At 45.7% G+C, this 27,915-nt stretch overlaps 1 protein-coding gene across 1 annotated transcript in view; it reads right to left on the bottom strand.

Annotated features, from left to right (window-relative positions):
• Positions 1–2,181: 2,181 nt before the first annotated feature.
• LOC120991841 (5-hydroxytryptamine receptor 7) overlaps positions 2,182–27,915 on the bottom strand; it is an 87,160-nt gene continuing 61,426 nt past the window's right edge. The window contains exon 3 of the mRNA XM_040420592.1: positions 2,182–3,206. Coding sequence (XP_040276526.1) covers positions 2,435–3,206 — 772 coding nt within the window. The 3' untranslated portion in view covers positions 2,182–2,434. The remainder of the gene's footprint in view (positions 3,207–27,915) is intronic.

The raw sequence follows: 27,915 nt of genomic DNA, 5'->3' as shown, positions 1-27,915 counted from the left end.
TATGTTTTTGGTGATTGTGTCATTTCCTGATTAGGAACAAAAATGTATCAAAAGCTTCTACTAATGACATTATTGACTGTTTTTACATGTTTGTATCACAACTTGTCACCTACAGAATGTACGAATGTGCAAAGTCATTGAGCTGGTTGTTCCAGTTAGATACTGGTGGTACTTCCTTCATGGCGGGCACACTACAGGTGTATATACATGCCAAGCACTTGTCATAAAAAGAAATGGTCACATTTTGGTGATGATTGCCTCTAACATGAAGTGCTGAAGTTGTGTGAACGTTACCCTCATGTAAACCTTTGTAGTTAAGAGCTGGAGAAGAATGCACATTCAGCAATGGTCACGGCATATTACATTTCTGTTTAATTTACAAGAGAATCTTTTGTGGATTTTTTATACAATGTCCATTCAAGTAGAGCAGCAATTCCCAACATTTTTCCATGTAGGCATTCCTGACAAATAATTCCTTTCAAAGTGACCCTACAACCACCCCATCCCTACTTTAAAGGTGACTTGCAGGTGCTGTCTCCTGGGAAACCCACGTAACCACCGCATCTCTAATTTAAAGGTGATTGCTGGTGGTTTCTCCTGGGGAATCCCTACAACTTCCTCACATCCCCTCATCTTTACTGTAAAGATGACTTGCATGTACTGTCTCCTGGAGAGTCCCAGTAACCACCTAATCCTTACTGTAAAGATGACTTGCATGTACTGTCTCCTGGAGAGTCCCAGTAACCACCTCATCCTTATTGTAGAGATGACTTGCTGGTGCTGTCTTCTGGAGAATGCCTACAACCACATCATCCTTACTGTAAAGATGACTTGCAGGTACTGGCTACTGGATAATTCCTACAAATACCCCATCCCTACTGTAAAGGTGAGCAACCTAATAATCACTGTAAAGGTGACTTGCTGATGCTGTCTCCTGGAGAATCCCTACAACCACCTTGTCCCTACTGTAAAGATAACTTGCTGGTGCAATCTCCTGGAGAATCCCTACAACCACCCCATCCTTGCTGTAAAGATGACTTGCAGATACTGGTTTCTAGAGAATGCCTACAACCACCTGATCCCTACTGTAAAGATTACTTGCAGATATTGTCTCCTGGAAAATCCCTACAACCACCACATCTTCACTGTAAAGGTGACTTGCAGGTACTGTCTCCTGGAGAATCCCTACCATCACCTCATCCATACTGTAAAGATGACTTGCTGGTGCTGTCTCCTGGAGAACCCCTACAACCACCTCATCCTTGCTATAAGGATGACTTACAGGTACTGTCTCCTGGAGAATCCCTACAACCACCTCATCCCTACTGGAAAGATGACTTGCTGGTGCTGTTTCCTACAGAATCCCTACAACCACCTTATCCTTGCTGTAGAGATGACTTGCAAGTTACGTCTCCTAGAGAATCCCTACAACCACATCATCCTTATTGTAAAAATCACTTGCTGGTACTGACTCCGGGAGAATCCCTACAACCAACTCACCCCTACTGTAAAGATGAATTGCAGGTACTGTCTTCTGGAGAATGTCTATAACCGACTCATCTCTATTGTAAAGATGACTTTCTGGTACTGTCTCCTGGAAAATCCCTACAACCACTTCATCTTCACTGTAAAGATGACTTGCAGGTACCATCTGCTGGAGAATCCCTACAATCACCTCACCTGTACTGTAAAGATGACTTAATGTTGCTGTCTCCTGGAGAATCCCGATTAACCACCTAATCTTCATTGTAAAGGTCACTTGCAGGTACTGTCTACTGGAGAGTCCCTACAACCACCTTATTGCTAATGTAAAGGAGATTTGTAGGTTTGAATCAATACAACCACCTCATCTCTACTGTAAAGATAACTTGCATGTACTGTCTCCTACAATCCCTACATCTTTACTGTGGGAGTGACTTACAGATACTGCCTCCTGAGGAACGCCTACAACTGTTCCTCACTGTAAAGGTTACTTACAAGGTTTTGTCTCCTAGGGAATCCTTACAACCACCTCATCCCTACTGTAAAGATGGTATGCAGGTACTGTCTCATGGAGAGTCCCTACAACCACCTCATCGCTACTATAAAGATGACTTACTGGTGCTATCTGCTGGAGAATCCCCATACCCACCCTATTCTTACTGTAAAAGTGACTTGATGGCACTGTCTCCTGGGGAACCTTTGAACCATGTTCCGCAGATTCCAAGGGACCCTAGTTGGAAAGCAATGAAGTAGTTATATTTTTCTACTGCATTTGAGAAACCCAGTGAGTACTCACCACTTTATGACGACCATGGTAATAAATATACCAAAAACAACTAACTCAAAAGACAAATCACCATAAAGCATTGTCTCTTGGAATAGGCACTAAACAGTGTGTCTTTCAGAGTCATGGTCAAGTCTTGATGTTCAAAGTCTATAGGATGGAACCACTTTACAAGATGCCCTCATGCCTTTCTGTAACTTTTAACGCTTCATGCATACTGGCAGCTGACAACCTCCTGTTGATATTGGTGTACTTACACCTCAACAAGTTCCAAAAAGTAGTCCTCAAATCCCTGTTGAAGAAGGCATAGATCAAAGGGTTTATGAGTGAGTTGGTGTAGCCCAACCACAGAAGAGTCCTCTCCAGTCTGAGGGGCATGCAACTACACCTAATACCACAAATGAAAGGCCGAGCTGTGGACAGCAAGAAGAAAGGAAGCCAACAAAAGGTGAAGCCTCCAACGATTATCCCAAGAGTCCTGGCAGCTTTCTGCTCTCGTTTGAAGATTGAGATGTTCTTCCTGTCTTGGCGTATGAGCTTGGACAAGGTGGCAAATTCTTCAACCGCTTTGTTCTTTTTGGAGCTTTTTTTAGGAGCATTATTTTCTTCTAAGCAATAAATGCCTTCTTGTTCAATGAGTCTTGGGATGTTCACAAATTTGTGCTTCTCAGCACTGATTTTAGCTGCTACAAAGATTCTCTGATACATAATGAGCATGACAGTCATCGGGATATAGAAGGCAACTGCAGTGGAGTAGACGGTGTACCCAAAGTCTTGACTTATGAGACACATCCTCTCCACTGTGACATTTTGAGCCCATCCGAACAGTGGTGGGAGAGTGATGGAGGCAGAGAGAAGCCAGACTATAAACACCATCTTTGCCATCAGTTTGCCATTCTGTCGTGCTGGATAGGTCAATGGACGTGTTATCCCAAGGTACCTGTTGAAAACAAAATAATAAGGTCTATTATCTGTAGACATAAGAAGACATTAAACAAATGATCTGTGATTGACCAGAATTGACAAAAGGATATTATTTTATTCCAAACACAGCTCCTCGTCTGTCCATGGGCTGTGTCTGGTATTGTAGCTCTTCACTATTCAAGTGAATTGGGCTAAATTGCAATACCAGTCTCAGGCTTAGGCCACTTTCACAGTATTTGGTCAGGATTTCGGATTCGTATTTGTATGCCAAAACCAGGAATGGAACATACAAAGGATAATGGAGATTTTTGTGCCTTCTATATTTTTATTTTTGGACCATTTCCTGCATTTGGCTTCCAAATACTGATGTAAAATACTGACCAAATACTGGCCGTGTGAACGTGATCTAAGGACAAGAGTGACCCTGTTTTTGTCTAATTCTGGAAAAAACCTTTAAATAGATTAACAACGTTTAAACGTTTAATCTCCAATGCATCCAACCCTTGAAACACGAATAGGAATATCAGCCAAACCATTGACTTACAGGGTAATTACCAATAGATGGCACAAGCGAGACAGCTTTCATCCTTTTTAAAGGCTATGTACACCTTTGGGGGCAATTTTTATTATTATTATTATTGCATTGTACTAATTTTGAGCTAAAAAAATATGGCCTTTATTAAAAATATGGAGCCCTTTTTTCTGTACAGAGCTGAGATGCTCTAGAAGCACCCTTTGGATTTTCTGTCTTTCCCGTCAGACCAGGAGCTGACGGCTCCTTATCTCTGCTCTCTGACATTATAAACACTCATTATCGCTGTTACTGATAGGGATGTGGCATAAATAAGTGTTTATGACCTCTTAGTAGTTTAGAGATAAGGTTTATTAGATGACCAGCACAAAGTGAAAGTACCATTCACACACAGTTAACCGTTTGTGTCAGTCAATATTTTTAATAAAGGCCAATTGAAAATATGATTTTTAGCCAAAAATGAGTAAAATGCAATCATAAACAAAAATTGCCTCCAAAGATGTCCATCGCCTTTGACGTTTCACCCTGATTAAGCTAATTTGCACACTTTTGTTCCCCAGAAAGCATTGAGTAAGGCTTCCACCACCAGCTGGATCTCAAGATCTACCAAATATGAACACACTCAGCTTAATCTAAAAATCTAAATAAAAAATTTAAAAAATCACACACACACAAAAATCTTTACACCCAAAACTCAGTAATTTAAACATGAGGCCACCAAAAAAGTAAACCCAAAATATTCAACCTTATGAGCCTGTGACAAAGAACAGAGTGAATCTCAGATACCCCCTCTAAGGTGACCAAATAAAAAAAACTAATAAATGTACAGTCTTCAAAAAAATCTCTTTCCACTGCCTGGGACTTCTGTGATGTCCATTCTAATATCACCTTGTGTGGTCATGGCAGCCAGTCATTTCATGGCACCATGCCATTGCGGTCGTGTAGCTATGCCAAGATTGTCTTCTGAGGTTTAGTGACATCCTATGGATTGTGTTTTGAGAAAACCAGCAGCAGTAAACAGTTTTTTTTTAATTCTCTAAAATCCTCCACTCCCGTCATTGACGACAATGATGGAACTGGAGATCATCGACTCCCAATGCAAAATTGGTAAATGGGCAGTCCACCTACACGCCATATGTCGTTATAATAATCATGTTGTCTCATGAGTCAGAGAGGCTTTCTGGCCTGACACACCTGAGTTTCATAAAAATGAACTTGGACACAATGTGCGTTGCCAAAAAACAATCTCAGCTCTGCTGCGTCTGTATAAAGAAGTGTCCATGCACATGGCCAAGCCGTCTTCACAGAGTCTGGCCAGTGACTCATTGGGGAACCTACGGGTTTGTACTGCAGGGTGATAGGTGCTCAGTGTGCCATCATATGGTGCCATTATGCAGTACAGTTATTCTCCTCTAGAAGCAATGCTATAAATACCCCCGTAATATGGTGGCTGTCGAAAGATGAGACAATTTTTCCACGGTCTACAGACAGTTGGAGGCTTTTGGGCTTCCACTTTCACAAATAGTAAAAAAACTATTAAAAAGACACAAAGAAATCTTTAGTAGTTTTGGAAATAAAGCAAAGTTCTATCGTAAGGTGCAGAGTATGGCTCCAGCAGGTTGTATAGCGGCTCTTTATGAGAATTGCCCATAAGGCTGATAATCAAAGACAACCGATGAGGGCTGTTCTGAAACTCCTATTATGCCACTGCATGCTGGGTGTTGTAGTTTTGCCACAGCTGGATAGCCACAGGTTACAGACGACATGTTCATTGGTTTATTGACATGTCCAAAAAGTTTGTAACATTGTTGTGACATTCGACAATAGTTGGCAACTCATGGTGTGGATTGCTTCGCCAATAAGACTCCCTCTCCCTACTGACAGTCTCCACAAGGAAGAGAGAGTACCCCCAGTACTGATAACCAGCGACTATGGCCACATGATTTATTTACTTAAAGGGGTTGTTCAGTAGATCCTGTGAAGAGGTCTATGCTTTCCTGCTCCCCTCCTCTCTGTGCTCCGAGGTTGTCGTCACTGACTTCTGGTCTCCACCTGTTAAATCCCACACAGACAGGGTGATGTGTGCCACTGCAGCCAGTGAATGTCCTCACTGTTGGGTCACTGCTGCTTGTAGACATGCCGCTGCTGAGGCCAGTAATTGACTGCAGCTGCACACATGACCCCGGGGACCAAAAGTGCAGTGAAGACAGCCCAAGAGCCTTGGAGCTGGAACAGAGTGGAAGGGAGCAATAAGTATAGGTCCCATCCCAGGTAGAACTGGGGGAAGAAGCTAAAGGTCTGGAGAGAAGCTACCGCAGGGGATAATGGCATGAATTGGGATTCCAAAATTTTGGGAACAGATTTGTGAGTGCAATCGTCTAGGTTTTACACCCATAGGTCACCTTACCTATTCCTTTCTTTGAAGTATGGGGTGCCCTAGTGTTGGAATCATCTCAAGGGGGTTTCTCCCCAGAGATATTGACGGAACTCAAGATTAGTGTCTGATGTGACAGATTTTCTTCTGGCAATCTAGCACCTATTGTTTTGGGACCATAAGGTTACATTTGCCATTTTACATGAGCACAAGAGAGGCGCCAAGTAGTAACGCCAATTTAATGTTACGGTAGTAGATGTCGAACCTTTGTGTCGACCAACAGATTTGGTTATGAGCTGCTCCTAAGGGTATTATCCTGGCAATCCCCTGGTTTTCACCCTTCAACCCCTGTACAAGGATCTGGACTTCACTGCAGAGGAACCACCAGGTCACTACCTCCTAGAAGCCTCTTTATGATTAACAGCTGACCCAAGGGGATCAGAGACAATGGTGCAGAGCAACAAGGAGTCAGGCAAAATCATAGTCAGGAACAAATCAAAGTCAGTACAGACAGAGTACATGTAGCAGGAAGCAGCGGAGGGTCACAATCCAGCAAACAGACCAAACAACAGAATACCACACTTATGTAGGATACAAGCAAGCTAGGGAACCTATTGCTCAGGCAGCCTCCCACAGAGCAAGATGCCCCAAGTACACTCAAGTGCCAGCCATAGGCTGGAGTAAATTAGGGTGCACATAGGGTGGCCACTGGCTTCACCCAAGAAAGCCGGACCTCACCGGTCATGACCCCAAACTGATACACCACGCCTACCTCCATAAAGCCACGCCTCCGTGAAGCCATACCCCCATCGCCGATCAGGGCAAAAAAATGGGGGGAGGAGAAGGAAAATATTTCTGTGGGGAAGGTGAGCTGGGGGCAGCCGGGGTGCTTCTCTCCCCCTCAGTCAGCCACAGGGAGCCATGTCTGCGCCTCTAGTGACTGACTGGGGGGGGGGGAGACTCAGTGCTGCTGTCTGAGCGTGAGCTACTGAAAGGGTGGACATCCCTGTGTCTGTCCAGGCCCTGCGCCGGACAGAGGACAGGGAGCCAGAAAACCGTGCTGTACGGCCTAAAACCGGACATCTGGCCTCCCTAGGTGCACATGTGATAGTTTTTTAAGAGCTGGTGCCACTATACAAGCTCTACAGGCAGAGGAGGACAGGAGCCTGCATGGAGAGACAAATTGGTGCATACTGCTCAATTGGTAGCCCAGGACACTTCCTGCTGCCCTTGGATTGGCCAGCACTGGTCATGTGAGCAATGCTGACCAATCCAAGAGCAGGGCTGGACCAACAGGAAGTTACTGAGACTAGCAAATACACAGTATACATCAGGTAGTCTGAGAGGTGGTGCGGCCATCTTGGATGACAGAAGAGGACTTCTGTATATGAAAAGGAGGGCAGCAGGAACGCTTTCTGTTCATTCTCCAGTTGTTTTTCTTGAACCAGGGGGTTGCTATAAGACATCCAGAAATTATTTATTAATTTTTTTAAATACATGCTAGTAAGCCCACAACAAAAAAGTCGCTACCGATGTCCTACGTCATTAGCGTCTGGTGGTAAATAATCCGAGAGCGGTGGTGAAATTCTCTTTCGTGTAATAAATGTCATATATGTGATTTTAACGTGTGGCATGGCTGTTCATCATAATAGTGACGAGCGAGGTATTGAAAAAATGTGATTAGTCTGTATCTGTGAATTTTACAAAAAATTTTGCTTAATGATGAAATACTTCATCACAAAGCGCATTTCTTTGTATGTAGTGGGCGCGATGACAGGGTTCAGCGATTGAGCCGCCCCCCCCCCCCCCCATCATTGTACCCCTCAGATGCCACGTTAATCACTGATCGCGGCATCTGATATTAATATTACAGTGTAAAATAAAATTAAAATATAATAAAATCATACTAACCCTCATCCATGTGATCGCGAAGAGCCGTCCACTGCCATCTTAATTATAGGTCCAGCGTCAAATCTCTCGCGGCTTGTGATGACATCATGGACTCGGCCGGCATGGTGGCGTCGCGCGGGATCTTCAATCAAGATGGCGGCGGACAAAGTGGAATTCAATCCACCATTCAGGCAAAATCAATTCGTTACCACGAAGCACAAGGAAATTCAGCTTCGCAGCGAATCAAAGTTTCCCTGAAATTCAGATGGAATTCCACTTCGTCAGGTTCGATTCATTCAACACTAATCGTAATACGCATTCATAGAATGTGTCGGCAGATAAGAACGATTTGGCCCATCTAGTCTGCCCAAAATTCAGGACTTTGATATTAATGGCCTATCCCAGAAGCATACACAAATCTTATAGGACCCCATAGCAAACTTAGTAAGGGCCCCCTTGCCCCAGTAGGCGACAATCACTCCCAGGCTGACTCACTTACTTTTTTTTATCCCAACTTAAATGTTGGAAAAGGGGGAAAAGGTGCTTCATAAATATGGTGCTCATTCTGACAACCAAGTCTCTCTATGTATTCACCCCATAAATAAACTGCTTCCTATCTATTACAAAGCTGGATGCCTGCTGCCACCACTAGGGGGAGCTCAATTTATACAATTACAATTTACTGGAATGGAATCTCAAATAATCTGAGCTCCCCCTAGTGGCAGCTGTATGAAAATGTAGTGTTTTCTTGTCAGGAAAAGAAGTAGTTCTTCCCCCTGGGCCCCGTAGCAGCTGCATGGCCTCCTTCCTTTGAAAGCATGCCACTGGCCTACCCTCTGACACCCTGCACCCCTGCTGATCAGCTCCTCGTGTAGTTGACGGAGCCAATTGCTGCAGCGCTGCTCCTATTGACGTGCATGGGTGGAGCTGTGCAGTTCTGGCGCTGGAGCTACTGTACAAGGTAACAGCTGATTGGTGGGGGTGCAGGAGGTCCGACCCTTGTCAATCTGATATTGATGGCTTACTGAAGTCTTCAATCAAGTCTTTCATCTTAAGTTTAATGTTATTCTTCCATAGAAATTTATACAAATCCTTCAAATAAAGGGAACACTGACCTGTACTCACAGTAGTTCATACTTAAAGGTGTTGTGTCACAAAGCATATTCTACATTCTACATTTTTCAAACCAGCACCGGGATCTGAATACTTTTGTAATTGCATGTAATTAAAAATTTAGTATAACCAGTGAGCTATTCAATAAAATCTGTGTAGCGCCATCTGCTGTTTGTTTTTTTCCTCATTTTTGTGTCCATCTCACTGAGCTGTTCGCACATGCTCAGTTTAAATCTACTGTCTGGCAGGGCATAGACATAGTTGTCAACTGTCACAAATATGCAGATTTTCAGAGACAGTCTTAGGCCTTATTCACAACACCGTTTTTTTTTTTTCCGTTTAAGGGCCGTTTTTTGCGTTCCGTATACGGTCCGTATATGAAACCATTAATTTCAATGGTCCCGCAAAAAAACGGAATGTACTCTGTATGCATTCTGTTTCCGTATTTCCGTTTTTGCCGCTCCGTTGAAAGATAGAACATGTCCTATTATTGCCAGCAAATCATGTTCCGTGGCTCTATTCAAGTCAAAAAAAAAACGGAACACATACGGAAATGCATTCGTATGTCTTCTGTATCCGTTCCGTTTTTGCAGAACCATCTATTGAAAATGTTATGCCCAGCCCAATTTTTTCTATGTAATTACTGTATACTGTATATGCCATACGGAAAAACTGAAAAGAAACGGAAACACAACGGAAACAAAAAAACGGAACAACGGATCCGTGAAAAAACACTGAAAAAGCCATATGGTCGTTTAAAAGAGGCCTTAGCAAATTTGAGCTGTCTTGGGCCAAACCACATCCTTAGGCCTCTTTCCCACGAGCGTGTGCGCCCCATGGTCGTGCTGCGGCCCGCAAAATGCGGGCCACAATTCACGAGCACAGTCCGAGGGGCAGCCGCAGCGGATCGCGGACCCATTCACTTGAATGGGTCCGCGACCCAGCCGTTCCGCAAAAAGATAGGACATGTTCTATCTTTTTGTAAAACGGAAGTACGGGACGAAACCCCACGGAAGCACTCCGTAGTGCTTCTGTAGGGTTCCGTTCCGTTGTTCCGTTCCGCACCATTCCGCATCTCCGGATTTGCGGACCCATTGAAGTGAATGGGTCCGCATCCGTGATGCGGAATGCCCACGGAACGGCACGCGTGTATTGCGGATCCGTAAATTCAGTCCGCAATACGACCACGGGGCGCACACGCCAGTGGGAAAGAGGTCCTAAGTACGAGTTCCCATGCAGGTTTCTGGCAATGTTAGCAAGCATGATTACACATGACTCCATCCACTGGAAGTAAGCAATGAAGGTTTTTATTCAATGACAGCAAGCAGACATCTTGAAAACTATGAAGCACTAGTACTTAGGGCTCATTCACACGACCGTATTTTTATTTTATTTTTTCTTTCTACATCCGTTCCGCAATGTTGGGGATCAGATGCGGACCCGTTCATTTCAATTGGGCCACAAAGGAGGTGGACAGCACACCGTGTGTTTCACAGTCCCACAAAAAATGTAAAATATACCATGTCCTATTCTTGTCCGTTTTGTGGACAAGAATAGACATTTCTATCTAAGGGAAGGACATTCCAATCCGCAAAATGTGGAATGCACGCGGCCGGTATACGTTTTTTGCAGAATCGCAAAATGGATTATGGTTGTGTGAATTCACCATTAAAAGTGTTTTCCGAGATTTTTTAATGGATGACCTATCCTCTGGATAGGTCATCAGTATCTGATCGGTGGGGGTCTGACACCCGGGGCCCCCGCCGATCAGCTGTTTGAGAAGGCACCTGCACTTCTGTGAGTGCAGCAACATTTTCTCAGCTTTTTTTGGGCAGAGTGACGTCACTGAGGCGCAGCTCAGCCCAATTCAATTGATACTAAGCTGCGATACCAAGCACAGCCACTATACAGCGCTGTGCCAGGTGAGCTGCGAGGAGGCCACAGCACTCACAGGAGCGCCGGTGCCTTCTTGAACAGCTGATCGGCGGGTCCCAAGTGTCGGCCCCCCGCCAATCAGATACTGATGACCTATCCTGAGGATAGGTCATCAGTAAAAAAAAATCTCAGAAAACCCTTTTAAAGTATACTGGAAAATCTTACCTTTTTATCGAATACTCTGGTGCCACCCAGGCATACATTTTCCATTAAAGGGGTTGTGCCACCACTAAATGATATTTTAATATAATTCAGCATGAAACATAAGTTACTTTTATTATTTACTTTCTGTTTCAAAAATGCCCAAGTTGTGAGATATTCTTTACTTCATTATGACGCTGCCCCCTGGTGTTTAATCTGTATAGTAATGTGCATGTCCATCTACTCAGGTGGTCGCACATGCCCAGCTCAATTTTTAAACTGCCACTAGCTGTATCTATTGTGAGAAGCTGTGACAGTTAGCGTGCATTCACACGATTGTATGTATTTTGCGAGCCACAAAAAATACGGGTGAGGTCCATGTTGCATCCGTTTTTTGTGTGGATCCATTGTAACAATGCCTATCCTTGTCCGCAAAACGGATAAGAATAAGACATGTTTTATCTTTTTTTCTGAGACTTCAGAACCGACATACGGATGCAGACAGCACTCTGTGTTCTGTCTAGTTTTTTGAAGACCTATTGAAATGAATGGGTCAGCATCCTATCCGCAAAAAATGCAGATCGGATGCGGACCAAAAATATGGTTGTGTGAATGGGGCTTTACAGAGAGAGAGCTGCAGCAAAAAGGATGTTCCCCCTGAGAAAGGACATACTCACTGTGCTGCATCAGAAAGAACATGTCCCCTGAGAATGAACACGACCCCTGAGAAAGGACCACCCATTTTAATACCACACTAGTGTGAGATGGGGAAACAGCTCTCACTGTCTGAATTAAAGCAGCAATTTCTGAATTAAATTAAATGTTCTGGACTGACGTTCTGCTGTTTGGCCACAAGATGCCGCTGTTTCCTAGGCACAGCTGACTGACTGCATATATATTTCCATATTCATGAGAGGTGTGGTTTTTTAGAACATGGAGAAGTATCTGCAGCCATCTTAGGAGCTGAGGAGTTGTGTGTGAGTAGAAAAGCTAATGGATCCAGGAGTGAGAGGACCTCCTCTGTGACCACAGCTGCAGCTGAGTGAAGCTGATTGTTGTCCCAATCCCAGATCCTGTCCAGGGAAAGGAGGATTGTTTCCAGAAAGTCTGACAAGATCTAAGGAACAAGCCGCATACCCTGTGGGACCTCGTGTTTGCTGGGGAGACTGGTTGTTCGGTTCAGAGACATCAGTGGATAAAGAGCAGACCCGGGACGGTAAGATCGTGCACGCATCCTACTGCAGTGTTGGTGCCTAGAGACTTAGACCAGGCCTGTAGTTAGATAGTTAGGGTCTCTGCTTTGTGTCAGGCCTAAAGTGTTGCTACTGTACTACAAGGACTCCATTACTAAAAGGGACATTGCACATTTGAGAGCTGATAAACACCCCCACGAACTCTATCCAGTTCAGCGTTTTGCTCAGGAGAAATAATCAGGCACGTGCTTCCAGACTAGTTATGGGAGGGGGAGTAATATAGAGCACAGTAAGATTGTGAACTGCTGTGTTGCACCACAGGCCAGCCCGTACTAATCACTCAACCACTAAACCGTTTTTTTTTTTTTTTGTTTACTAATAATCCCTACACTGCGATTTATGCATACATAAGTTAAATAATCATTTCTGTTCAGTAGAATTTGCTAAAAAGCGATTTTTAAAATATGCAAATTACCTTGCTACCAGCAAGTAGGGCGGCTACTTGCTGGTAGCAGCCGCATCCTCCGACCCTAATGACGCCCCCTCCGCATTGTGATTGACAGGGCCAGGGAACGGAATCGTTATCTGCTGGCCCTGCCTGTTACCATTCAAAATCTGGCGCCTGCGCCGCGGCCGTACCTATCTTCAATCTGCGCAGGCGCACTGAGAGATGGCCACTCGCTCGGCCGCTCCATCCTCAATGCGCCTGCGCCGATGACGTCACATCTACACCCGGCGCAGGCGCATTGAGGAGAGAGCGGCCGCCTCTCAGTGCGCCTGCGCAGATTGAAGATACGTACGGCCGCAGCGCAGGCGCCAGATTTTGAATGGTAACAGGCTATAAACAACTTTGGGGGCATTTTTTTAAATTATTATTGCATTGTACTCATTTTACGCTAAAAATATGCTTTTAAATTGGTCTTTATTAAAAATATGGTCTCCTTTTTTCTGTACAGAGCTGAGATGCTCTACAAGCACCCTTTGGATTTTCTGTCTTTCCCGTCAGACCAGGAGCTGACGGCTCCTTATCTCTGCTCTCTGACATTATAAACAATCATTAACCCCTTAAGGACCTAGGACGTACCGGTACGCCCTATTTCCCGAGTCCTTAAGGACCTAGGACGTACCGGTACGCCCTATTTCCCGAGTCCTTAAGGACCGAGGACGTACCGGTACGTCCTGACTTAAAATCTGTATTCCGGCGCCCCAGGGGTTAATTGGAACGGGATTTCGGCTGAAATCATTCAGCCGGCATCCCGTAACAATGCAGGGGGGGGTCATTTGACCCCCCCGTATCGGCGATCGCAGCAAACCGCAGGTCAATTCAGACCTGCGGTTTGCTGCGCTTTTTGCAGTTTCTGATCGCCGCGGTCCCTGACCGCGGGGATCAGAAACTTTAGAGTGGCTAAAATCATTATTTTTCACCCACCCCCTGCACCCCTGCACGATTTTATGCCGGAGGGTGGTGCGGGGGGGGTGTCGCAGGCGGTGGGGGCGTTGCGGGAGGCGGGCGGTGCGGCAGGCGGGATCGCGATCCCCCGCCCGCCTCCCCATGAACGATCGTTGGCTTCTAGTGGGTATACCAGGGTGCCAGCACATTGCTGGCACCCTGGTATAAACGGCTGACATCTGTGAAGATGTCAGCCGTTTAACCCTTTCCATACCGCGGTCCGTACGGACCGCTGTATGGAAAAAGTTAACTGTCATCGGTCAGGGAGCTCCCTCCCTCTCCATCGGGGGGCTGCTGTGGCTTTGCAGCCCCCCGATGGAGAGGGAGAGAGCCCCCAGAGAGCCCCCCTCAGCCCCGTGCTTACCCTTCCCCGTCTGCGAAGTTCTGAGCAGACGGGGAGGGTTCCCATGGCAACAGGACGCCTGCTCAGGCGTCCTGCTGTCCATGGTGCTGAACAGATCTATGCTAAAAGCACAGATCTGTTCAGTGTAAGTAAAATACAGTACAGAACAATATATATTGTTCTGTACTGTATTATACAGACACCAGACCCACTGGATCTTCAAGAACCAAGTGGGTCTGGGTCACAAAAATGTAAAAAAAAGTGAAAAAAGTTAAGATAAAAAAAAAAACATTTATCACTGAATAAAAATTAAAAAAATAAAATAAACTACACATATTAGGTATCGCCGCGTCCGTAACGACCTGATCTATAAAATGGTCATGTTACTTTCCCCGCACGGTGAACGCCATAAAAATAAAAAAATAAAAACTATGAGAAAATTGAAATTTTGCCCACCTTACTTCCCAAAAAAAGTAATAAAAGTGATCAAAAAAGTCGCATGTACGCCAAAATAGTACCAATCAAACCGTCATCTCATCCCGCAAAAAATGAGACCCTACTCAAGATAATCGCCCAAAAGCTGAAAAAACTATGGCTCTTAGACTATGGAGACACTAAAACATGATTTTTTTTTTTTCAAAAATGAACTCATTCTGTAAAACTTACATAAATAAAAAAAAAGTATACATATTAGGTATCGCCGCGTCCGTATCGACCGGCTCTATAAAAATATCACATGACCTAACCCCTCAGATGACCACCGTAAAAAAATAAAAATAAAAACAGTGTAAAAAAAGCCATTTTTTGCCATCTTACGTCACAAAAAGTGTAATAGCAAGCGATCAAAAAATCATATGCACCCCAAAATAGTGCCAATCAAACCGTCATCTCATCCCGCAAAAAATGAGACCCTACTCAAGATAATCGCCCAAAAACTGAAAAAACTATGGCTCTTAGAATATGGAGACACTAAAACATTTTTTTGGTTTTAAAAATGAAGTTATTGTATAAAACTTACATAAATAAAAAAAAATGTATACATATTAGGTATCGCCGCGTCCGCGACAACCTGCTCTATAAAAATACCACATAATCTAACCTGTCAGATGAATGTTGTAAATAACAAAAAAAAAAAACGTGCCAAAAAAGCTATTTCTTGTTACCTTGCTGCACAAAAAGTGTAATATAGAGCAACCAAAAATCATATGTACCCTAAACTAGTACCAACAAAACTGCCACCCTATCCCGTAGTTTCTAAAATGGGGTCACTTTTTTGGAGTTTCTACTCTAGGGGTGCATCAGGGGGGCTTCAAATGGGACATGGTGTCAAAAAAAACAGTCCAGCAAAACCTGCCTTCCAAAAACCGTATGGAATTCCTTTCCTTCTGCGCCCTGCCGTGTGCCCGTACAGCGGTTTACGACCACATATGGGGTGTTTCTGTAAACTACAGAATTAGGGCCATAAATATTGAGTTTTGTTTGGCTGTTAACCCTTGCTTTGTAACTGGAAAAAAAATATTAAAATGGAAAATCTGCCAAAAATGTGAAATTTTGAAATTGTGTCTCTATTTTCCATTAAATCTTGTGCAACACCTAAAGGGTTAACAAAGTTTGTAAAATCAGTTTTGAATAGCTTGAGGGGTGTAGTTTCTTAGATGGGGTCACTTTTATGGAGTTTCTACTCTAGGGGTGCATCAGGGGGGCTTCAAATGGGACATGGTGTCAAAAAACCAGTCCAGCAAAATCTGGCTTCCAAAAACCAAACCGCGCACCTTTCACTCTACGCCCTACTGTGTGCCCGTACAGTAGTTTACAGCCACATATGGGGTGTTTCTGTAAACGGCAGAGTCAGGGCAATAAAGATACAGTCTTGTTTGGCTGTTAACCCTTGCTTTGTTAGTGGAAAAAATGGGTTAAAATTGAAAATTAGGCAAAAAAATGAAATTCTCAAATTTCATCCCCATTTGCCAATAACTCTTGTGCAACACCTAAAGGGTTAACGACGTATGTAAAATCAGTTTTGAATACCTTGAGGGGTGTAGTTTCTTAGATGGGGTCACTTTTAGGGAGTTTCTCCTCTTGGGGTGCATCAGGGGGCTTCAAATGGGACATGGTGTCAAAAAACCAGTCCATAAAAATCAGCCTTCCAAAAACCATATGGTGCACCTTTCACTCTACGCCCCGCTGTGTGGCCGTACAGTAGTTTACGGCCACATATGGGGTGTTTCTGTAAACGGCAGAGTCAGGGCAATAAAGATACAATCTTGTTTGGCTGTTAACCCTTGCTTTGTTAGTGGAAAAAATGGGTTAAAATTGAAAATTAGGCAAAAAAATGAAATTCTCAAATTTCATCCCCATTTGCCAATAACTCTTGTGCAACACCTAAAGGGTTAACGACGTATGTAAAATCAGTTTTGAATACCTTGAGGGGTGTAGTTTCTTAGATGGGGTCACTTTTAGGGAGTTTCTCCTCTTGGGGTGCATCAGGGGGCTTCAAATGGGACATGGTGTCAAAAAACCAGTCCATAAAAATCAGCCTTCCAAAAACCATATGGTGCACCTTTCACTCTACGCCCCGCTGTGTGGCCGTACAGTAGTTTACGGCCACATATTGGGTGTTTCTGTAAACGGCAGAGTCAGGGCAATAAAGATACAGTCTTGTTTGGCTGTTAACCCTTGGTTTGTTAGTGGAAAAAATGGGTTAAAATGAAAAATTTGACAAAAATATGAAATTCTCAAATTTCCTCCCCATTTGCCAATAACTCTTGTGCAACACCTAAAGGGTTAACAATGTATGCAAAATCAGTTTTGAATACCTTGAGGGGTGTAGTTTCTTAGATGGGGTCATTTTTGGGTGGTTTCTATTATGTAAGCCTCGCAAAGTGACTTCAGACCTGAACTGGTCGCTAAAAATTGAGTTTTTGTAAATTTCTGAAAAATTTCAAGATTTGCTTCTAAACTTCTAAGCCTTATAACATTCCCAAAAAATAAAATATCATTCCCAAAACAATTCAAGCATGAAGTAGACATATGGGGAATGTAAAGTCATCACAATTTTTGGGGGTATTACTATGTATTACAGAGGTAGAGAAACTGAAAATTTGAAATTTGCTAATTTTTCAAAATTTACGGTAAAAATTGTATTTTTTTATGCAAAAAAATTAACTTTTTTGACCCAATTTTAGCAGTGTCATGAAGTACAATATGTGACGAAAAAACAATCTCAGAACGGCCTGGGTAAGTCAAAGCGTTTTAAAGTTATGAGCACTTAAAGTGACACTGGTCAGATTTGCAAAAAATGGCCTGGTCCTTAAGGTGAAAATGAGCCTGGTCCTTAAGGTGAAAATGAGCCCGGTCCTTAAGGGGTTAAAGCTCAATCCTTATCTTACTGATTAGAATGTGCCTTAAATAAGTGTTTATGACCTCTTGGTAGTTTAGAGATAAGGTTTATTAGATGACTGGCACAAAGTGAAAGTGAAAGTACCAGTCACACAGATAGAAAAACAGTTAACCCTTTGTGACAGATCGGCTCACATTTTATTAATGAAGGCCAATTGAAAAAGTGATTTTTTTGCCAAAAATGAGTAACCTGCAATCATAAAAAAAATTGCCTTCAAAGTTGTACATAGCATTTAAATACATATTTTATCACAATCTTTGGTTTTTTATTCTATTTTTCCATCTATAAGTAAAAAAGATTCCTAAAATCTCTAAATTTTCATACTAGCCACTAAGCCTAATAATATGTCGATGCTTCCTGTTATCAGGTACAAGAGGTACTTTGTATACATTTTGATCGAAATAATAACCCCAATCGTCAGGTAAAGATGACCTCTTTCGAGTTGGTCTCTACTCTACTATGGTGCAGTGCCACATGGTGACCATCCCAGCCACAAATCACATTCGCTGGCAGTGCAACCCAGCAGCCCAACAACACCTCCCATGGCACTGGGCTCCATCAACCACAGGCAGAGCGTCACAGCAACAATAGCCACCATGCAGCACTGCCCTGGGTGAACAGATCTAAAAAACTCAACTCTTGGCAGCACTGGTCATCATGTGGCACTGTGCCAACTTACAGTAGGGACTAGAGATGAACGAATTTCTTAAAAGTTCGATTCTGCTGATTCGGCGAATTTCACAAAAAAATTCCCTCCATGACGAATTACTTCGTCACAAACCACTTTTTTTTGTAAAAAGCGGGTTCAATGACAGGGAGCTATGATAGCACCGCCCCCATCATTGTACCCCTCAGATGCCGCGTTCATACATGATGGCGGCATCTAAGTGTAAAATTAACAATAAAAACGCAAGAAAAAAAATTAAATCAAACTTACTGCCTTGCTTGAAGATCTCGGCCGAAATCCTGTGCAGCGCGAGATTACGTCATCGCGTCGGCTGGCGTGGTGACGTATGACGTCATCACGCCGGCCGGCACGATGATGTAATCTCGCGCCGCACAGGATTTCGGCCGAAATCTTCAAGCAAGATGGAGACTTGCGGCCCGTCGTGAGCAAATGGAGGAGGTAAGTTTGAATTTATTTTGTTTTTTATACTATTTCAGGTTAAATCGATTCGCTGACATAAAGCACGAGGAAATTCAGCTTCTAGGCGAATCGATTTTATCCTGAAATTCGGATCGAATTCCACTTCGTGGGATTCTATTCACTCATCTCTAGTAGGAACCCACTGGAAAGACTTCACCTTAATGTGGTAAGTGGGCTTATACATTCTGATGAACAGTATACAAAGTACCTCATGTACTGTATATAAACAGCATTCTCATATTAGACCTCACTCAAAAATTACTTTTTTTGCAACTTGAAGAATTTAGCGAACCTTAAACGGGTTGTCTCACTTCAGCAAATGGCATTTATTATGTACAGGATGTTAATACTATATACTTACTAATGTACTGTGATTGTCATATTGCTTCCTTTGCTGGCTGGATTCATATTTCCATCACATTATACACTGCTCGTTTTCATGGTTACGACCACCCTGTAATCCATCAGCGGTGGTCGTGCTTCCACACTATAGGAAAAAGCATTGGCCTCCCTGGTGGCCCGGACCGTGGGGACTACATAGACTAGTGTTTTTTCTTATAGTATGCAAGCACGACCAGCACTGATGGATTGCAGGGTGGTCGTAACTAGAGTTGAGCGAACACCTGGATGTTCGGGTTCGAGAAGTTCGGCCGAACTTCCCGGAAATGTTCGGGTTCGGGATCCGAACCCGACCCGAACTTCGTCCCGAACCCGAACCCCATTGAAGTCAATGGGGACCCGAACTTTTCGGCACTAAAAAGGCTGTAAAACAGCCCAGGAAAGAGCTAGAGGGCTGCAAAAGGCAGCAACATGTAGGTAAATCCCCTGCAAACAAATGTGGATAGGGAAATGAATTAAAATAAAAAATTAAAATAAAAAAATGAACCAATATCAATTGGAGAGAGGTCCCATAGCAGAGAATCTGGCTTCACGTCAGCAGAGAATCAGTCTGCATGTCATAGCAGAGAATCAGGCTTTACGTCACCCAACACTGGAACAGTCCATTGTCAGATATTTAGGCCCAGGCACCCAGGCAGAGGAGAGAGGTCCCATAACAGAGAATCTGGCTTCATGTCAGCAGAGAATCAGTCTGCATGTCCTAGCAGAGAATCATGCTTTACGTCACCCAACACTGGAACAGTCCATTGTCAGATATTTAGGCCCAGGCACCCAGGCAGAGGAGAGAGGTCCCGTAACAGAGAATCTGGCTTCATGTCAGCAGAGAATCAGTCTGCATGTCCTAGCAGAGAATCAGGCTTCACGTCACCCACCACTGGAACAGGCCACTGTCAGATATTTTTAGGCCCCGGCACCCAGGCAGAGGAGAGAGGTCCCATAACAGAGATTCAGGCTTCATGTCAGCAGAGAATCAGTCTTCATGTCATAGCAGAGAATCAGGCTTCACGTCACCCACCACTGGAACAGGCCACTGTCAGATATTTTTAGGCCCCGGCACCCAGGCAGAGGAGAGAGGTCCCATAACAGAGATTCAGGCTTCATGTCAGCAGAGAATCAGTCTTCATGTCATAGCAGAGAATCAGGCTTTATGTCACCCACCACTGGAACAGGCCACTGTCAGATATTTTTAGGCCCCGGCACCCAGACAGAGGAGAGAGGTCCCGTAACAGAGTATCTGGCTTCATGTCAGCAGAGAATCAGTCTCCATGTCATAGCAGAGAATCAGGCTTCACGTCACCCACCACTGGAACAGGCCACTGTCACATATTTAGGCCCAGGCACCCAGGCAGAGGAGAGAGGTCCCATAACAGAGATTCAGGCTTCATGTCAGCAGAGAATCAGTCTTCATGTCATAGCAGAGAATCAGGCTTCACGTCACCCACCACTGGAACAGGCCACTGTCACATATTTAGGCCCAGGCACCCAGGCAGAGGAGAGAGGTCCCGTAACAGAGAATCTGGCTTCATGTCAGCAGAGAATCAGTCTTCATGTCATAGCAGAGAATCAGGCTTCACGTCACCCACCACTGGAACAGGCCACTGTCACATATTTAGGCCCAGGCACCCAGGCAGAGGAGAGAGGTCCCATAACAGAGATTCAGGCTTCATGTCAGCAGAGAATCAGTCTTCATGTCATAGCAGAGAATCAGGCTTCATGTCACCCACCACTGGAACAGGCCACTGTCAGATATTTTTAGGCCCCGGCACCCAGACAGAGGAGAGGTTCATTCAACTTTGGGTTGCCCCGCAATATAATGGTAAAATGAAAATAAAAATAGGATTGAATGAGGAAGTGCCCTGGAGTACAATAATATATTGTTAAGGGGAGATAGTTAATGTCTAATCTGCACAAGGGATGGACAGGTCCTGTGGGATCCATGCCTGGTTCATTTTTATGAACGTCAGCTTGTCCACATTGGCTGTAGACAGGCGGCTGCGTTTGTCTGTAATGACGTCCCCTGCCGTGCTGAATACACGTTCAGACAAAACGCTGGCCGCCGGGCAGGCCAGCACCTCCAAGGCATAAAAGGCTAGCTCTGGCCACGTGGACAATTTGGAGACCCAGAAGTTGAATGGGGCCGAACCATCAGTCAGTACGTGGAGGGGTGTGCACAGGTACTGTTCCACCATGTTATTGAAATGTTGCCTCCTGCTAACACGTTCTGTATCAGGTGGTGGTGCAGTTAGCTGTGGCGTGGTGACAAAACTTTTCCACATCTCTGCCATGCTAACCCTGCCCTCAGAGGAGCTGGCCGTGACACAGCTGCGTTGGCGACCTCTTGCTCCTCCTCTGCCTTCGCCTTGGGCTTCCACTTGTTCCCCTGTGATATTTGGGAATGCTCTCAGTAGCGCGTCTACCAACGTGCGCTTGTACTCGCGCATCTTACTATCACGCTCCAGTGCATGAAGGTGGGCACATTGTCTTTGTACCGTGGATCCAGCAGGGTGGCAACCCAGTAGTCCGCACACGTTAAAATGTGGGCAACTCTGCTGTCGTTGCGCAGGCACTGCAGCATGTAGTCGCTCATGTGTGCCAGGCTGCCCAGAGGTAAGGACAAGCTGTCCTCTGTGGGAGGCGTATCGTCATCGTCCTGCGTTTCCCCCCAGCCACGCACCAGTGATGGGCCCGAGCTGCGTTGGGTGCCACCCCGCTGTGAACCTGCTTCATCCTCATCCTCCTCCACCTCCTCCTCATCCTCATCCTCCTCGTCCTCCAGTAGTGGGCCCTGTCTGGCCACATTTGTACCTGGCCTCTGGTGTTGCAAAAAACCTCCCTCTGAGTCACTTCGAAGAGACTGGCCTGAAAGTGCTAAAAATGACCCCTCTTCCTCCTCCTCCTCCTGGGCCACCTCCTCTTCCATCATCGCCCTAAGTGTTTTCTCAAGGAGACATAGAAGTGGTATTGTAACGCTGATAACGACGTCATCGCCACTGGCCATGTTGGTGGAGTACTCGAAACAGCGCAACAGGGCACACAGGTCTCGCATGGAGGCCCAGTCATTGGTGGTGAAGTGTGTCTGATCCGCAGTGCGACTGACCCGTGCGTGCTGCAGCTGAAACTCCACTATGGCCTGCTGCTGCTCGCACAGTCTGTCCAGCATGTGCAAGGTGGAGTTCCACCTGGTGGGCACGTCGCATATGAGGCGGTGAGCGGGAAGGCCGAAGTTACGCTGTAGCGCAGACAGGCGAGCAGCGGCAGGGTGTGAACGCCGGAAGCGCGAACAGACGTCCCACACTTTATGCAGCAGCTCTGACATGTCGGGGTAGTTGTGAATGAACTTCTGCCCCACCAAATTCAGCACATTCGCCAGGCAAGGGATGTGCGTCAAACCGGCTAGTCCCAGAGCTGCAACGAGATTTCGCCCATTATCGCACACCACCAGGCCGGGCTTGAGGCTCACCGGCAGCAACCACTCGTCGGTCTGTTGTTCTATACCCCCCCACAACTCCTGTGCGGTGTGGGGCCTGTCCCCCAAACATATGAGTTTCAGAACGGCCTGCTGACGTTTACCCCGGGCTGCGCTGAAGTTGGTGGTGAAGGTGTGTGGCTGACTGGATGAGCAGGTGGAAGAAGAGGAGGAGGAAGCTGAGTAGGAGGAGGAAGAGACAGGAGGCAAAGAATGTTGCCCTGCGATCCTTGGCGGCGGAAGGACGTGCGCCAAACAGCTCTCCGCCTGGGGCCCAGCCGCCACTACATTTACCCAGTGTGCAGTTAGGGAGATATAGCGTCCCTGGCCGTGCTTACTGGTCCACGTATCTGTGGTTAGGTGGACCTTGCCATAGATGGCGTTGCGCAGTGCACACTTGATTTTATCGGACACTTGTTTGTGCAGGGAAGGCACAGCTCTCTTGGAGAAGTAGTGCCGGCTGGGAACAACATACTGTGGGACAGCAAGCGACATGAGCTGTTTGAAGCTGTGTGTGTCCACCAGCCTAAATGACAGCATTTCATAGGCCAGTAGTTTAGAAATGCTGGCATTCAGGGCCAGGGATCGAGGGTGGCTAGGTGGGAATTTACGCTTTCTCTCAAATGTTTGTGAGATGGAGACCTGAACGCTGCCGTGTGACATGGTTGAGATGCTTGGTGACGCAGGTGGTGGTGTTGGTGGTACATCCCATGTTTGCTGGGCGGCAGGTGCCAACGTCCCTCCAGAGGCGGAGGAAGAGGCCGAGGCGGCAGCAGCAGAAGAGGCCGAGGCGGCAGCAGCAGAAGAGGTAGCAGGGGGAGCCTGAGTGACTTCCTTGTTTTTAAGGTGTTTACTCCACTGCAGTTCATGCTTTGCATGCAGGTGCCTGGTCATGCAGGTTGTGCTAAGGTTCAGAACGTTAATGCCTCGCTTCAGGCTCTGATGGCACAGCGTGCAAACCACTCGGGTCTTGTCGTCAGCACATTGTTTGAAGAAGTGCCATGCCAGGGAACTCCTTGAAGCTGCCTTTGGGGTGCTCGGTCCCAGATGGCGGCGGTCAGTAGCAGGCGGAGTCTCTTGGCGGCGGGTGTTCTGCTTTTGCCCACTGCTCCCTCTTTTGCTACGCTGTTGGCTCGGTCTCACCATTGCCTCTTCCTCCGAACTGTGAAAGTCAGTGGCACGACCTTCATTCCATGTGGGGTCTAGGACCTCATCGTCCCCTGCATCGTCTTCCACCCAGTCTTGATCCCTGACCTCCTGTTCAGTCTGCACACTGCAGAAAGACGCAGCAGTTGGCACCTGTGTTTCGTCATCATCAGAGACGTGCTGAGGTGGTATTCCCATGTCCTCATCATCAGAAAAACATAAGTGGTTGTGCGTTAGTGCATTCTATCTCTTCCACCCCTGGGGAAGGGCTAGGTGGATGCCCTTGGGAAACCCTGCCAGCAGAGTCTTCTAACAGCATAAGAGACTGCTGCATAACTTGAGGCTCAGACAGTTTCCCTGATATGCATGGGGGTGATGTGACAGACTGATGGGCTTGGTTTTCATGCGCCATCTGTGCGCTTTCTGCAGAAGACTGGGTGGGAGATAATGTGAACGTGCTGGATCCACTGTCGGCCACCCAATTGACTAATGCCTGTACCTGCTCAGGCCTTACCATCCTTAGAACGGCATTGGGCCCCACCAAATATGGCTGTAAATTCTGGCGGCTACTGGGACCTGAGGTAGTTGGTTCACTAGGATGTGTGGCTGTGGCAGAACGGCCACGTCCTCTCCCAGCACCAGAGGGTCCACTAACACCACCACGACCATGTCCGCGTCCGCGTCCCTTACTAGATGTTTTCCTCATTGTTACCGTTCAACACAATAAGAAAAATATTATTCGGGCCAATGTATTGAATTAAAATTCAGGCCTTTTTTTACAGACACCTAACACTATCTGGCTATCTATTTAGGTACCGTATTACACTAATACAGGCACAGCAGTAATGACAGATTTAGCTGAATATAAATTTGAGGCCTAATTTTTAGCCGCTGGGTGACAGGTATACGTTTAATCACAGAATTAGACTTGTATCTGCACTGTAGCGTGTGTGTTAAGTTCTTGAGAATGACCCTATCAGCACCTTGAATCTAATATACCCTTTTAGGGATAGATTTAAAGTAGGCCTGATACAGCAGAAACCACTAATTTTGAGAATTGCAAATTTGGGAATAGTTTTTCAACCCAGAACAAAAACTGTGCTTTGACGGTCACTAAAAATAACTTGACCAGCTAAAACAGTAATGACAGATTTGGATTAATATAAATGTGAGGCCTATTTTTTAGGCGCTGGGTGACAGGCTCAACTTGCCCCTGATGTAGTATATGGCCAAAAGATAACCACACTATTGATGGTTAAATGCACTTGATGAAAGCTTGACCCTGATGTAGGATATAGCCAAAAATAACCACACTATTGATGGTTAAATGGACTTTGTGGCAGCTTGTGCTGGCGCACCACAAGCCACAAAATGGCCGCCGATCACCCCAGAAAAAAGTGATCCAAAAACGCTCTGGGCAGCATAAAAACACTGAGCAATTGAATAGCAGCATTTCAATGATCCACAGCTGTAGATCGATCACTGAATGAAGTCTTTTGGAGGAGTTAATCACTGCCTAATCTCGCCCTAACGTCGCAGCTGCAACCTCTCCCTATGCTTGTATCAGCAGAGTGACGTGCAGCGCTACGTGACCCAAGCTTATATAGAGGCTGGGTCACATGCTGCACTGGCCAATCACAGCCATGCCAATAGTAGGCATGGCTGTGATGGCCTCTTGGGGAAAGTAGTATGATGCTTGTTGATTGGCTGCTTTGCAGCCTTTCAAAAAGCGCCAAGAAAGCGCCGAACACCGAACCCGAATCCGGACTTTTACGAAAATGTTCGGGTTCGGGTCCGTGTCACGGACACCCCAAAATTCGGTACGAACCCGAACTATACAGTTCGGGTTCGCTCATCCCTAGTCGTAACCATGGAAACGAGCGGTGTATAATGTGATGGAAAAATGAATCCAGGCAGCAAAGGAAGCAATATGGACAATCACAGTACATTAGTGTCTTGTATTAACGTAATTTACATAATAAATCCTATTTGTGCATGTGAGCCAACCTCTTTAAGTTTTAATTCTTAAAGGGGTATTCCCATCTCAGACAATGTGGGCATATCGCTAGCATAGTCCCCTATTGTCTGATAGATGCGGGTCCCCTACAAAGAGAACGAAGCGGCCAGCGCTGCTCCCATAGAAGTGTATGGGAGCGCACCGCGCATGTGCGGCCCATGCTCCCATTCATTTCTATGCGGCAGATGGCAATAGCTGAGCGGCCCCATAGAAATTAACTGAGGGCGGCTGCGCATGCACAGTGCGCCCTCCGTTCATTTCCCGGCTCCGTTCTCATTGTAGGTGCGGGACCGGCACCTATCAGACAATGGGGGCATATCCTAGCGATATGCCACCATTGTCTGAGATGGGAATACGTCTTTAAAGACCCTGCAACAAAAATAGATTTTTTTTCAAGTACGGTAATTTGCTGAGTAATAAGAAATCACGATTTTTCTTTAAGAAAAAAACAATTCTCTCACACTACACACTATGGGATGCACTGAGCCAGGAAGAAAAGAAGGGAAGGAAACCTCTGCTTCGAGGCTCAATATTAGTGAACCTTATACCACTGCTGGACTACTCACTTCACCCAGTCAGCAGGGTATTCTTATGGTTAATGACCTGAAACTGTCTTTATGGGAAGTTTTTAATATTTTAATAGATTTTTTCAAAACCTGTTCTTAAAGACATTGCTAAAACTTCCTCTTAATATAAACAATATTACTATAAAACTGAACATGAATACAGACATCCCAACCTGCAAAACCTCATTTCAGGGAGGTTTTCTTTTTTTTTTTTCACGAACTTTTTATTACATTTTCCAAACCTATGCAGTATCTGCACACTTTGCTCTATGGTGTGGAGGATTGGGCTCATTACCCTGCCCCAAATTATCATATTTATGTATATAATTAAAGGGATTCTGTCACCACCTATGAGCCCTGTGAGCTAAACATCTGCTCATGTCCAGGGCAGGATTCTGATTTCTAAGGTGGCCTTATAAAAGCTATTTGTGGCTTTATTCTGCGGAAAAACAGGTTTTACTAAGGCCTCTTTCACACTTGCGTTGTTGGGATCCGGCATGCACTTCCGTTGCCGGAGGTGCCTGCCGGATCCGTAACAACGCAAGTGTACTGAAAGCATTTGAAGACAGATCCGTCTTCCAAATGCGTTCAGTGTTACTATGGCACCCAGGACGCTATTAAAGTCCTGGTTGCCATAGTAGGAGCGGGGAGCGGGGGAGCGGTATACTTACCGTCCGTGCGGCTCCCGGGGCGCTCCAGAGTGACGTCAGAGCGCCCCATGCGCATGGATGATGTGATCCATGTGATCACGTGATCCATGCGCTTGGGGCGCCCTGACGTCACTCTGGAGCGCCCGGGGAGCCGCACGGACGGTAAGTACACTGCTCCCCCGCTCCCCGCTACACTTTACCATGGCTGCCAGGACTTTAGCGTCCCGGCAGCCATGGTAACCACTCTGAAAAAGCTAAATGTCGGCTCCGGCAATGCGCCGAAACGACGTTTAGCTTAAAGCCGGATCCGGATCAATGCCTTTCAATGGGCATTGATCCCGGATCCGGCCTTGCGGCAAGTCTTCAGGATTTTTGGCCGGAGCAAAAAGCGCAGCATGCTGCGGTATTTTCTCCGGCCAAAAAACGTTCCGTACCGGAACTGAAGACATCCTGATGCATCCTGAACGGATTTCACTCCATTCAGAATGCATTAGGATAAAACTGATCAGTATTCTTCCGGCATAGAGCCCCGACGACGGAACTCTATGCCGGAAGACAATAACGCAAGTGTGAAAGAGCCCTAACCTGTCAATCACTGAATTAAGGTGCCCAAGCAGGGGAGGTCTGTGGATGCATGGTGCCCGGCCGTACGCATCGCCGTTCGTGCCCAGCGCCGCCTTCTACTCCTCAGCTCCGCCTCTCCCTCTCCTCCCGCTTTGAGATCCCGCGCGTACGCACAGGCTCAGCCTGATTCGCCGTTGCGGACTGCTGGCATCCGCTTCTTCTTGCACTGTGCGCACGCGCCGAGAAGGGGACACTGCTACAGGTTGCCGGAAAGGTTTACTGCGAGTAAACTAAAGATGGGAAGTTCGGATCTTTTACTTGAATCGGTTCATTTGAATCAGTTCATTCAAATGAACTGATTCATGAATCGAATCTTTGGTTCTTTCGCTGAGCTGACAA

The sequence above is a fragment of the Bufo bufo genome, chromosome 2, assembly GCF_905171765.1.
Source record: "Bufo bufo chromosome 2, aBufBuf1.1, whole genome shotgun sequence".
NCBI classification, from domain to species: Eukaryota; Metazoa; Chordata; class Amphibia; order Anura; family Bufonidae; genus Bufo; species Bufo bufo.
The sequence above is the reverse complement of the archived record's forward strand: the minus strand, read 5'-3'. Positions and strand labels throughout refer to the sequence as shown.